At 38.3% G+C, this 14,843-nt stretch overlaps 1 protein-coding gene across 1 annotated transcript in view; it reads right to left on the bottom strand.

The window, feature by feature from the left end:
• The window catches only part of HDAC11 (Histone deacetylase 11), a 52,271-nt gene extending 37,819 nt beyond the window's left edge, over positions 1-14,452 (bottom strand). Inside the window, exons 1-4 of the mRNA XM_067144204.2 lie at positions 14,327-14,452; positions 13,877-14,029; positions 7,014-7,155; positions 6,810-6,920 (exon numbers count right to left, since the gene is read on the bottom strand). Coding sequence (XP_067000305.1) covers positions 6,810-6,920; positions 7,014-7,155; positions 13,877-13,908 — 285 coding nt within the window. The 5' untranslated portion in view covers positions 13,909-14,029; positions 14,327-14,452. The remainder of the gene's footprint in view (positions 1-6,809; positions 6,921-7,013; positions 7,156-13,876; positions 14,030-14,326) is intronic.
• Positions 14,453-14,843: the final 391 nt, after the last annotated feature.

Below are 14,843 nucleotides of genomic sequence, written 5' to 3' on the forward strand. Positions count from 1 at the left end.
AGGAAAGGCTTAGGAATGGGAAGGAAGTGACTGTGGCCTCAATTAAGGTACAGCCCCAGCATTTGCCTGGTGTGAAAATGGGAAACCATGGAAAACCATCTTCAGGGCTGCCGACAGTGGGGCTCGAACCCACTGTCTCCCGATTACTGGATACTGGCCACACTTAAGCGACTGCAGCTATCGAGCTCGGTAACCAGGAATGAATTAGCTGGAAAATTTATAATGTCCAATAACGGACTGTTTATATTGGTATTATATTGGTATCAGGGACGATATCGGGAGTCACCCAATTTGGTTATCTATTGACGAGACCACAGACAGTTGTGAAAGATATATGGCCAACGTTATTGTTGGAAAACTCAGTCCTAGTGAACCGCGGAAGGGCCACCTAATCCTGTGCAGATGTGACAAACCATGGAACCATTGTGCAAACAGCTCTGCATACGTATAGTTTTGTTAATTTTTCAAGCGTTTTGCCAAAGAAGAATAAGTACAGTCTGGCTATAATTTCAATGCATTCTACGTATGCTCAGTGAAGACTCTGATAGTTCTGATAGTTAAATATCTCTTGCAGTTGTAAGACATGTCAGAATCCCATTAACTGAACGGTTCACCCTTCATTTTATGCATTCCTGTTTCAGGCTTGCCGTGGCCAACCTTTCCAGATGAGGAGGTAAACAAAGTACTCGCATTGGTGACTGACACTGCTCCCTACATGATTAAGGCTGGGAAGAGCCTCAAGTTTCTCTACCCGAAGATGTTACATGTTACTCGTCTTGCCCATGCAATGCACAGAGTTGCTGAGGAGCTGCGTGAAATATCGTCCAGCGTCAACAGCGTCATTTCTTTGGTGAAGAAAATTTTCGTCAAAGCTCCTACTCGCGTCCGTGCCTTCAAGACGATGCATCCAGAGCTCCCTTTACCTCCCGAACCCATATTGACGCGATGGGTAACTTGGATGTTGGCTGCCTTGTATTACGCTGAAAATCATAGGGCAATTGAAGAGGTAAGACTATTTGAAATGTTTAAAATCTTCTCATTTTCGAGGTTTTCTCTTTCATTCTTTTCATACCTTTTATGTTTACTCCATCATACGGTGCCTAATTTTGTAATTTTCTCAGTTATTCTCCTCGGCTAATGTTTTTCAATTATATTTTTTCCAGGTGATCAGTACGTTTGAAGAGGCGGACAGCAGGCGAAAGCTAAGGCTGCTTTTAAAATGAAGGGCTTGATGCCATTCTTGACTTTCATAAAAGCCTACATGAGCATCATTTCTGAGGCCATCCTAAAGTTGGAATCGTGAGGGATGGAGTTGCTTAAGTGGTCGCTACAATACAAGGAGTCATCCAAGAAGCCAACTCATAGCCTGGAGAGACTGGGAAAACCGTGAAACAAAAGCTGGAGTTCATGATGGCTCGAAATCCCAGTTGGAGTGCAGCGTTGGACTTGGAGAGGATGCTGCATGGTGAGCCTGCACCGTCAGAGGATTTTCCAAACTACTCTGCACAAGAAGCAGCATCATTCAAGTATTTACCTCTCGTGTCAGTTGACGTCGAAAGATCGTTCTCATCAGTGAAACTTGAGTGATTTAAGAAAATCATTCAAAACTGAAAACATAGAAAAAATTCTTGTAGTACAGACCAATGCAGATCTACTTCACTGACTCGCCTAATTCTGAACATTTTGTAAATGAACTTTTAAACTCTAACTTTTATAAGAAAACTTGAATGCGAGTATATCACAGTGTATCATACATACAATTAGAAAATAAAGCTCGTATATAAAGATATGTTATTGTTTTCTTTCATTTCACTTTCCTTCTTATAGTTTTTAATGGTGTTTTTCATACATATTCTGCATATTTAACTGCATATAATGGTTTTTTCGAGCATATCTATCGACCATGTAACACATGGTTTCTGAGCATATCTGGATATTTTATCGAGCATATTGATCCGAGCCATACTCATCACTTTCTCATTTCCGCTTGGCTGAGTAGCTCAGACGGTAGAACATTGGCCTTCTGAGCCGAACTTGACAGGTTCGATTCTGGTGCAGTCCAGTGGTATTTGAAGGTACTCAGTAGATTTACAGACATCAGAGAACTCTGCAGGACAAAATGTTGGCATCTCAGCATCTCCAAGAACTGTAAAAGTAGTTAGTGGGATGTAAAACCAGTAATATTATTATTTCCTAGCTGAATTGGAGCATGACGTCAATAATCACCTGTTGTTTTCTGCTTAATTTTGGCTCACTTAAATAATTTGATTGTACTGACTTGGAATTTGTTAGTTGCTTTTCTAGTAATGAAATCTTAGCATTAGTTATTTTAAATTTATTAAGGATAGTCATTAAATTACGTTTATGTCTTTTTTTTTTTTTTTTTGTACGTTAACTCATTTTCTATTTAGTCGTGTCCAAACCTACTTCATTTCTTACCGAGCTCGACAGCTGCAGTCGCTTAAGTGCGGCCAGTATCGAGTATTCGGGAGATAGTAGGTTCAAACCCCACTGTCGGCAGCCCTGAAGATGGTTTCCCGTGGTTTCCCATTTTCACACCAGGCAAATACTGGGGCTGTACCTTAAGGCAATGGCCACTTCGTTCCCACTCCTAGCCCTTTCCTGTCCCATCGTCACCATAAGACCTATCTGTGTCGGTGCGACGTAAACCAAAAAAACAAAACAAAAAAAAACACATTTCTTTTAGCACTCTCAGGAAACGAGGCCTGTTTGATTTGTTTCTTGAAATTTTCTCCATCTGTGGAGGCTGTCTTTTGTGAGGTGAACGTTGTTTCTTTAATTGTTTGTTGAGATATTGTGGCAAATGGGGGAATATATGAGGGACAGTGCCAGTTTCCATCTATCTTTAAGAACTGCTACAAATAAATCTGATTTAACTATAAATTTATCAGAAAAGTGTAAATTGCACACAAGACACTTGTCAGAGAAAATTTTTGTTTTTTCTGGGAATCATATTTTCCCATTTTGAAAATTCCAGTTACTTTAACTTTAGGTGGCTTGAAGATATGTTTATCTTTAGAAGTTTTGTAACTGGACTTACAGCCTGGAACAAAGAAAGTAGGTAGTTTTTCCTCCTCGGTATGTTTGCATCGCATATGAGTTTGAGGTTTTATAAGCTTTAACAAATTACATGCTCTTCACTTTCACTTAACAATAATACACAACTCTTAGGTTCTTGCCTTCACAGAACAACACTACTGAACATAAACATATTACAACTGCAGAAACCAACCTTCAAACAGCTACGTTATTGCCTCTCGTGGATGAATCACAACAGTCCCTATAGCGGCCAATAGTAAACAACTTACAGACTTGTAGTATTATCTTTTTTGTCAATTAAAATAATCTGATATTTTCATAGGTGATACATCATCAAAAGGCAGTGTTCTTTCAGCTTGATGTTGTTAAGTTTAATTAGATATTCCTTGCCTAACTATCAATTATTGAGTAATCAAAAGTGGTATGTGCAATAAAATCTTAGTTTAATGATGCAATTGAGATTCCTTTCACAGAGCTCACCCTATCTCTTCTACTTGCTATGGTTTTGAAAAACAAATTCTGTATAAGTACACAACACTGGCATTCAAATAATAACCTTTGAGTGAAAAATTATTAATACATACCTATATGTAATTAAAGTAAGCCCACCTGGTGGCCATGATCATTAAGGCATCAAATCTATATAGTTCGAGACCATGGTTAGCCGGTTCGAGCCCCATTGGTTGAAAAAATTTTCACCATCAGAATGTTGGCCAGCAGCATAGGAGAAGTGGTTGTATACAATTTCTAATCACCAGATTGTTGGTTGCAGAGTAATGTCACAACTCATAAACAACACGCTATCAGATAGATTGATCCAGGTAGTTATGGATAACAAACACAGTAAAGTTAAAAAGCTCAACAATGGTCTCCCTCAAGGATCTGTGCTCTCTCCATTGCTGTTTAATATGTACATTGCCGATATACCTCATACTACATCACGCCAATTCGCTTATGCGGATGACCTAGCAATAGTTACTCAGCAATCCAATGTGAATGAAATAGAAGCAATTCTGAACAGAGACCTTGTCATTGTGAGTGAGTACTTTGATAAGTGGTGTTTGATACCTAGCACCAGCAAAACAGAAACTTGTCTCTTTCACCTTAATAACAGGCAGGCGAACGTTACTTTGAATGTTTCCCTTGACAACTCTCCCCTACCACACAATTCTAACCCCAAGTACCTTGGAGTAACTCTTGATCGGACGCTATCCTTCAGGAAACATTTAATGAATTCCGCTGCTAAACTGAAGACCAGGAACAATATCATTCAGAAACTTGCAGGTTCTACATGGGGAGCATCAGCATCCACTCTTAGGTCGTCAACACTGGGACTGGTATACTCTACAGCCGAGTATTGTTCTTCTGTTTGGTTGAATAGCCCTTATGTTAAGAATATTGATGTTGTTCTGAATCAGACGATGCGCATTGTCAGCGGCGCAGTCAGATCTACTCCTCTTTTCTGGCTGCCAGTCTTGAGTCACATAACACCTCCAAGGATTCGCAGACAAAATAACCTAATTCGCGAGTTCAGGAAGATAACAATGAACCCAAGTCTTCCCATTCATGAAGACATGGTTGTTAGGTATGGACGTCTGAAGTCAAGATCTCCACCCATTCAGACTGCAAGTGAACTCATCAATAGGAACTGTAACAGTTCTGATGAATGGCAATTGGAGTGGACCAACTCAGCTCCAGATGAATGGCAGACCCTCTTTAGTCTCCAACACCCACCACCTGGTTTTAATCTCCCCAGAAGAACTTGGGTTCTTCTGAACAGAGTCCGTACCAATCATGGGCGATGTGGGTCATTGTTGCATACGTGGGGTATGCGCTCCTCCCCTGAGTGCGACTGTGGTGAGAAGAAACAGACCATCCGTCATATTGTCACCGAATGTCCTAGGAGGTCATACTCCGGTCAGCTAAAGGAGTTTGTGTGTGCTTCTGATGGGGTTGCACAATGGTTGGACAGCTTGGATTTAAGTTTATGAACTGTTTTAGAGATTGGTTGATTGTTTAAGGTGTTATATTGTTTGTTATATTTTTGAATATTTGTATGTAGAGTTATGTACTAGCCATAAGCTAAATAAATAAATAAATAAATAAATAAATAAATAAATAAATAAATAAATAAATAAATAAATAAATAAATAAATAAATAAATAAATAAATAAATAACCAGATTATGTGCCAAAAGCCTGGATTTAATTAGAAACCTCTCCACAGTATACATATCGAGTGACCGGGCGAGTTGGCCGTGCGGTTAGGGGCGCGCAGCTGTGAGCTTGCATCTGGGAGATAATGGGTTCGAACCCTTGGCAGCCCTGGAAACGGTTTTCCATGGTTTCCCATTTTCACACCAGGCAAATGCTGGGGCTGTACCTTAATTAAGGCAGCGGTCACATCCTTCCCACTCCTAGACCTTTCCTATCATATCATCGCCATAAGACCTACCTGTGTCGGTGCGACGTAAAGCAACTAGCATATCGAGTGAGGGCATATGACTGTTGATGATGATTCGTCCATTGGACGGACACATTAAGCCTTGAGCAGTCCTCTTGGTGTTATTCGACAGGAGTAGGCTATGTCCCAGCACCGGCTTTCCTACTATCATATGTCACGTCATTCATTTCATCTCAATTCCTCTGATAAGGTTGATGTCAGGAAAGGCATCCAGTCAAAAAATCTTGCTCAAAGCTTCATCTCACTTCATACCCAACCCTGTACCAGAAATGGGATAAGGGCTGGACATACATACACGTGTAATTAAAGTAGCTTGCATCAGTTTCTTCCTAAATCAAACGTCTGGCAAATAGTTCCTTTCCTAAGATAAGGTAGTCAGCAATAGTATGATGGAGTTAAGATGGCATTGTTCCATCAAAGATTTCTTGTAGCTTTTCAGTCTTCTTAAATTTGCAAAAGACTTTCACTAGAATCTTCTGACATTAGAACAGTTAGCCCAAAGTAATATGCAAGATAAATATCGTGATAGGTCAGTGTGGAAAGAGGGCATAACAGAGAAAATAGACAAGGACAAACATTAAAGGACAGGGATAATCTTCACATCTCCATAAAATGCCATCTTCAAAATAAATTGGCTCTCTCCTCGTCAATCCCAGTTTTACATCCATTCCTTGCCAGCTCTGATAAGCTAATTTCTGCTTCAAGTTTCATAGGAGGGTAGGTATCAATACTCATTGAGGGTCCATTATAATCAATCTTGATGGGAAAATTGTAAGATAAAGACTGGAAAAGGGTATGTGATGATTATTTAGTACAGTTATACAGGTACAGCAATACAAAGATCAAGCTCAGAAAATTTTATTATTAGTAGTAGGAAGCACTGGGCGAGTGCAGCAGCTACCTAAGATATACTACAGGTGTGCACGCTGACAAAATATACAAAGAAAAAAGGTCACACAATCCATTACTTGTAGCAGAAATATCTTCTCTAGGTGTATTCCCACACAGCCATTTTCTCTTTTGAATCTATGAGAGTTAAATAAAAATTTTAAACCTTAAAGAAACACCTGATTTTTCACCTGAAAAGGTTTCTGAACATATTGACTAATTGACTGTGGTAAGATTCAATTCTATCTAACCAACTACATGGCAAACTGGATAGTTCATATAAATATCTTTTAGCCAAATAATTTAAAGCATATAAATTATATAATTTGCTCCAATACACTACAATGCAGCACAACATTCAACCTTCATATTTGTCAACAACTAACCAAGATCCTTACCTTCAAACTCTTAAGGTAGCGGACCGTGTGAACGAGTAGCAAATCATCCAAGGAAGCTTCATTAGGTTTGATCACGGTGTTCTCATCAATGAGCAAGGCATCTTTTAGATACTGAAAGAAAGGAAATCACTAAAATCCTTATTACTATTCATTTCGCATTCTGTATTATTACTTTGTTTTGTACAATGTATTAACAGTTCTCACCTGGAAAATATGGCCCCACTTGCTAGCATCAAATGGATGAAGTTTCTCCAAGCCCACAAAGTGCACATTATACTCCTTCCTGTAGATTATTGGCAGCTGGTTAGGTCCAATATCAAAGTACAGTTTGGTGACATATGGAGGTCTAAAAGAAACAAAGATAGAACTCAGCATTAAACAATATTTTAACTCTCGATCATAGCTGACACAAGAGTACAAGATGTTAGTGTATCTCACTTGTCTACTGTAAATAGGATGAAGAAATGACAGATTAAAATATTGGCTTATGGCTGCTGTGAAAGCTGCTGACTGGTTATGTTGGTGAGAAACGAATCATTTATGTGAAACTACTCCATTTGGAGATGATCACTGGTATTTCCTCTTAAATGATGCTGTTTATTCGGCTATTCATCTGTCGAATGGGGACGTTAAGCCTTGAGCAAACCCCTTGATATTATTCGGCAGGAGTAGGCTATGCGCTGGCACCGGGTTTCACCCTCTCCCGTCTACTATCATATATCACGGCATTAATTTCATCTCATTAACTCCTCTGATGAGGTTGACGTCAGGAAGGGCATCCAGTTGTGAAACCTCACTATGAAGATTCATTTCACTTCATATCTGACCCCACAGAGTAAAAGGACAAGGGTTGGTCATACATACATATATTAACATGTTGTTAACTAAGGACAAAGAGTCTATACTGGTATGTATGTATGTATGTATGTATGTATGTATGTATGTAAAGTACTCAGCCCTGAGGCTGGTTTGGACCTCTACAGCTCTGCCATCATATGTGGCTCAGGCATCACTGAAGAGGCATACTAGGGAGATGAGGAGTGAGGTAGTTTCCCTTTGTTCTCCTCACACATGGGTATTCGAAAATTCAACACATTACATTAAAACTATTATGAAATCAAGAATTCCCCACCTGAAAGGACATGTTTTTAGTAAATAAATGGAGGAATGGAGCAAAGTTAGTCAGTCTGAAATCGTATTCAGGCATCAAAAGTCTCACTGTAGTATCGTTCTCATTGTCAGTTAATTTGTTAATAGTTATAGTTTGATCGTGATCTCGCGGGTTACTTATTCTAACATTAAAACACACCCGCAAGTTTTATGGAAACATATTTTAAACTGAATAAATTGGTATAATAAATGTTAGGAGAAAATTGAAAATCTGCACAGAGAAAAGCAAGACCATGGTGACATCAAGAGGAAAAAGGCAAGGGAAAGGCATTGTAAAATGAGTGGTCTAAGCCTTGAAATTGACAGTTTTAAATACCTAGGAAGTGAATTAATGCAGAATACATGGCTGGACATGGAGATTAACAAAATGGTGCAACAGGGCAATGTATTCTTCCGGAGTGTACGAAACCTTGCATGGAATAAGGAAGTACCAAGGAAGTTTAAAGAGACAATGTACAAAATGTATTATGCACCCATACTGACTTACATGGCTGAGACGTGGACAATGACAAGTAGGGAGGAGAGTAGAATTCCAGCCAGTCCGACCCCACGGTGTAGGGGGCAACGCGTCCGCCTGTCACCTGGCGGCCCCAGGTTTGATTCCCGGCTGGATCACGGGTTTTTAATTGTAAATGATTAATATCCCTGGCCTGGGGACTGGGTGTTTGTGTTGTCCTTAATGTTCCTTTCCTCACATTCAACACTCTACACTTCCTCCATTCCAATCACACGCAGGTTCATATCACATGGTGCAAGTAGGGGCAAAGGATCACTATAGGTCAACGCCCCGAACCATTAAAGAAAAATATATATATTCAAGCCACCGAAAGGAAATACCTAATAAGTATGACAGGAAACATAAGGAAAAATGGTGTGAAAAACGAATATGCGAGACAGGTCAGATTGGAAAACCTGAATGAGAGAACGGATAGGATAGGATAGGTGGATTGATTCAATAATGAGGAGTCCAAGAAGAAGAAACCTGGACTGGGACAAAATGATGGAAGAGGAATGGTAACAGGAAAGAGAAAGGTGCAGAAGTGCCATAAAAGCCCCGACTCAGCAGGAGCTGGATAAAGGGTTTTTTTTTTGCTATTGGCTTTACGTTGCACCGACACAGATAGGTCTTATGGCGACGATGGGATAGGAAAGGTCTAGGAGTTGGAAGGAAGCGGCTGTGGCCTTAATTAAGGTACAGCCCCAGCATTTGCCTGGTGTGAAAATGGGAAACCACGGAAAACTATTTTCAGGGCTGCCGATAGTGGGATTCGAACCTACTATCTCCCGGATGCAAGCTCACAGACGCGCGCCTCTACGCGCACGGCTGATGATGAATAAACATTATAATAATTTATATTTATTCATGTGAAATGTTAAACTGTAGTTTACTGGTTGTAGGGATACGCTGATCTTAAATTGATTGTATGCAACAAGAAGACATAAGGAATAGGAAGTATAATCTTTTCCATTTATTAAACATTTAATAAATATTTTGTACTTAAAGAAAGGTCATAATCTACACATCTGAACAATTAATTTGTGACATACGGACTGAATGAAGTAAAAATTATAATATAAACTAGCCAAAATATACTGTATGTAGTAGCCCCTATTTCACCAAAATTACCCAAATACAAAAAAAATGTTCATTTTGGCTATAGTTAACAATGCAAACTCAACAACTGATAAAAATTGTAAACTAATTTTTATGCAATGTTTAAACAGTCATTAATCTATAAATGAAGTTATAAATTAATGAAATTCATAATGAAATTTGTGTATTTTTCTAAACATACAGAAATATTATCATGTGCCACTAAGATTTTTCAAAATTGTGTCAAACTTGTAATAGTGACAAAAGTTGGATTGGCCATTTTAAAATAAATAATAGAACTGTCTCATGATGCTCACAATATAGCACACACTGCCCTCTATTCCATGGTTACTTTCCCCTTCCCCTGAACCCGATGATTTGTAAATAGTAGGGCTATAAATATATTTGAACATTTTTCATAGCACAACTGTTAGCGCTATGAGCAGCCGATGTCGGGGAGGGGGGACAGGGTTCGACTTCCGGTTCTGACAGAGATTTAAGATTGGGACGAGGGGTGGATAGAGGTTAAAAATGGCACATGCAGCTCACTCCCACTGGGGGGGGGGGGTGAATCTGAAAAGAGCTGCACCACATCGGGACAAGGACACAAGTTTTGTCTGGCTCCATGACTAAATTTTATTAGATGGAAAATAAATTCCTTTTCTTAATAAGAAATAAAGTCATATCCATCAATATGGGCATTAGAATGAAGTTTATAGCTTATCCATGGATAAATGCCATGCTAACCTTTGATCCAAGGAGTTCCAGGTTCTATTTCCGGTCAGATTGATTTCAACCTTTATTGGCTAATTCTTCTGGTTTAGGGGCTAGGTGTGTGTACCATCTTTAGCATTAGAATTTATCTTAGAGCACCATGCTCACAGGCACTTAGGTATCCTCATCATCATCGGTTTGCCCTTCCAGCGAGCCGGGTAGGGTGTTTGAAAATGAGCGCCTTCCAAAGTTGCCTATTCAGAAAGATTTTGCTGTCCATAACAGATTCCCAATTCCATCCTCTTCTCTCCATGTCAGTTGGTTTATCCATCTTCTTCTTGGTCTTCCAGCTGGTCTTCTACCTGTTATTCTCTTTTCCAAATAAGCACATGGTAATCATGGTAACATTTGTTTAACATGCCCAAACCATTTAAGTCTAGATGATCTAAGTCTTCCTCCATTGATTCATTTAGACCTAGGTTAGATCAGATCTCATCATTTTTCACATGATCAAGTCGTGTCTTTTGGAGGGCAGTTCTAAGAAATTTCATTTCACAGGCTTGAATCCTACTACAATCCTTTGATGTTAGTGTGCAGGTTTCCAAAGAATATGTAAGGATGGGAATGAAATATGACTTGTACAGGGTCATTTTTGTTCTTTGTGGGACCTTAAATCAATCAATCAATCAATCAATCAATCAATCAATCAATACTGATCTGCATTTAGGGCAGTCGCCCAGGTGGCAGATTCCCTATCTGTTTTCCTAGCCTTTTCCTAAATGATTTCAAAGAAATTGGAAATTTATTGAACATTTCCCTTAGTAAGTTATTCCAATCCCTAACTCCCCTTCCTCTTGAATTCCAACTTTATATTCTTATCTTCTTCTTCTCATCCCATCGTAGGTGTCTAATGATACTGTAAAAGTTAGAGCCTTTGGTTACTCTGTTTGTTATTTCTATCTCAACCCTATTATTACTACCTATTACGCTTTCTAAATATCTGAATTGGTGTACTACTTCAACTTGGTGGTCCTGTATTTTTATGTTGCATTCTGTATTATGTCTGCTGAATTTCAATGGTTCTGTTTTTGATGGGCTCAATTTCATTCCATAATCATCAAACTTCTTACACCATGCATTCAGATTATTTTGCACTCCCTCCTCTGTTTCATCTCGTATTGCCACATCGTTTGCAAACACCAGAGCCTGAAGATCTTTATTACATTTTCCTTTTAGTTCCATTAAAATGGTATCCATAACTGCTATGAATAAAAGAGGTGATAAGGCACTTACCTGTTGCACTCCTTTGGTTGTACTGAACCATTCAGAGTGACCATCTCCAATACTGACACAGCTTTTGCAATTAGTATATAGCATTTGGATCTTCCTAATAAGGTACTCCGGTACACCAAGTTTTCTAAGACTTTTCCAAATAGTTGATCTAGGAACATTATCATATGCCTTTTCAAGGTCTATAAACACAATAGTTAGGTTTCTTTGCCAGTGTTTCTCTGCCAACATCCTCAAAAGCAAATATCAGGTCTGTTGTGCTTCTTCCAGTCATGTTGATCCTCTTCTAAGATAGGCTCTAGTATATACCTTACTCTGGCTTCAATGATCTTCTCCATAATTTTAAGGCCGTGTGATAAGAGGGTAATGCCTCTGTAATTTTCACTTTTCCTTCTACTCCCTTTCTTAAAGATAGGAACTACCACCCCTTTTGTCCAATCTTCAAGTATTTTGTTATCCTTCCATATTGTTCTGAGAACTCTTTACAGCCAATGTATTTCTGGTGGACCAGCAGCTTTAATCATGTCAGCTGTAACTTCTTCAGCTCCTGCTGACTTACCACTTATCCTATGGAGAGCTTGCTCTAATTCTATCCATAAAATTGGTATCCTATAGGGAGTAATTTCAAAAAATCTGCACCAGGCCTCTCTGAAGGCCACATGCCATTATTATTATTACTGGGCATTCAGCCTCCAATAATACTAATCAAAGGGAATGGAAGATGCCTGACCTTCAAAGAACAAAGGCATAAAAAAAAAAAAAAAAAAAAGCAAGGGAAAGGTCACGAAGGTGTGAAAATTACAGACCCTCTATGCCTTGCAAAAGTTAATAAAGTTGGAGTCATAAGAGAACAAGAGTTGACCTTGTTTGGTCACAGAGGAAAGATAAAGGTGAGGAAACTAACACAAGTAAGTGGAAGAAATGCTAGACTCAGCTAGGGGAACACTGGTTGCCAATCCACGCTCCTAAACTGACAGTCACCTTGTTTTATTTTTGCTAGTGGCTTTACGTTGCAGCGACAGATAGGTCTTATAAGTTATAAATATCATTATGGATCCGTATTGAAGATACTATATGTAGGATGCTAATTAGTTTATAATATCACCTATTCAATACATTAAAATTTTAAACAATTAGGAATTTATCTTTATTTCCATATGAGACATGTTTTACCTTTCACTAAAGGGATCATCAGTCACAGGGCATAAATCAGGTACCTGATTTGTAATTAAAATGTGATTACTAAGAAATAATATTAACATATTATAGTAGGGATAGTCAATGAGAAAAACAATGTTGGCTGTAATTACCAGTTGTGAAGGATAACAGCATCAAAATATTAAGGTATGTCTTACAAAGGTTAACTTAACATATTTACATGGGAGCAGTCTAGGGGAAAGATAACAGACTGGCACTAATGGTAAGACCACAGGTTATTTAACAGTGTCCAGCAGCAGTGGTCCGAATGAAATATTGATGTTACACTATCAGAAATGTTAGGAAAATGTTACTAAAATTTCAATGAGATAAACAATGTTCATTAATAATATGGAGTTAAAAAGAATTATATTAAGATATTTACATGGGGGCAGTAAATCCTTGTATGTATGTTTGGGTGTATTCTAACATTCCCATCCACATGTTTTTGTATTTATCCCTAAGACTTTTGTTTCGGAAGCCACCCACTCCCCCTAGAAAAAATCCTAACCTTTCCAAAAAAAATTCCTGCGTACAGCCTTGGACTATGGTATGGTTTATTATGTCACATCTTTCAAAAGAGTCTTTAAATTTAAAGCACATAAGATGTTCGTTTCATTTGTGTAAATATTCTGCAACGTACTGGTAGTATGTTAAGTTCACTACGTTAGCCTGAAATTTAAAGTTTGATCAATAAATGTTGTCACCCGTTCATACCTATTTATGATTTATGTTCTTCAATGTTAATGTCCATAATGTAGTGAGGACAAGAATTACTACATGTTCTACAGTAAACATCTTACCGTGTAGGAGTAGATAGAACCGATTGGTACCACACTTCTGCCTGCAGATGCTCAACTAATAATTCAGTAAGCTATCAATGTGAGTAAGAAGTTACAGAGTAAATGAGTTCTGTCACTCAAATAAACTATCACCACTAATTCATCACAGTCATAGTGTCTTCTCGAGAAGAAACACACTATTTTATTAACGACAAGAAACAGAAAATCTTTGCATCCATTATACTTAAATTCTAGATAGAGAATAAAACCAAGCAAATGCAGTAATATGAAACAGGCTCGGTATTAATAAATACTCGTACCTGGAATGACGTTTCTTTTTCACAGGTCGCATTTTTCGATGCAAATTTCTTCTTTTAAGGAAACTGAGAAGCTAAATTGCTTGAAGCTCCATAAGTGTATGTTTTCATTGTTTTCACGATAAAGTATATGTAACAGATTTCTTCCTTGCTGCCCTGTAAAGAAGGTTAAGGAATGGAAAAGCAATCACTCTTATTGACAGGATAAGATTAATGTTCAAGTACTTGTAAACCAGAGAACAAGCACTATGTTTGAACAACATAATTAAAATCTTATACGATGCACACAATGAAGCTTTAAATCAGCAATGCAAACGGAAAAAAATACAAAGAAGGTAAAGAGATAACCACTGCATGACCCAGTGTAAAACATTTCAAATATTGTATCAAACGAAATAATAACATACGAAATATCTCTAATTTTCGGGTAACAATTTTATCTCTTCACATTACCTGATAATCTGATTGGACCATGGGCAACATGTTTTCGATGACCAACACGAAGACGCATACACAGACTTATAGATGATAGGTTATGTCATGTTTCCATATTAGCTGTCAAATTTGACAAGCGTCTCGCACTGCGATAATACGACCTGGCCAATCAGAATGCATTCTTGAAAAGTATGGCCGCTGGTGGCCTCAGCCTTTTACGAAAGTGCTGCCATCTGGTATGATTCGTAGTAAATATGAAAATTGATTAGCAATTGTTTTTGCGTAAGTGGAGGGAAAAGTTGTTGTTTGAATTGTGTTTAACATGTGGTCAATACGTTCGGGTGAATAATTTTTAATATTTGTTTGAATTGCGTCAACACATGGTCAGTAAGTTCATTTGGATCATTTCTAGTGTGGTTAATACGTTCATTCGGATAATTTCTGCTATCTGCACGATGCAAAATTAAAGAGACATAAATTACAAGTAGCCTACACAAGTTGTCATCTGAATCACTAAAGCGTGGGCGGCTTAATG

This window comes from Anabrus simplex, chromosome 3, assembly GCF_040414725.1.
Source record: "Anabrus simplex isolate iqAnaSimp1 chromosome 3, ASM4041472v1, whole genome shotgun sequence".
Lineage (NCBI taxonomy): Eukaryota > Metazoa > Arthropoda > Insecta > Orthoptera > Tettigoniidae > Anabrus > Anabrus simplex.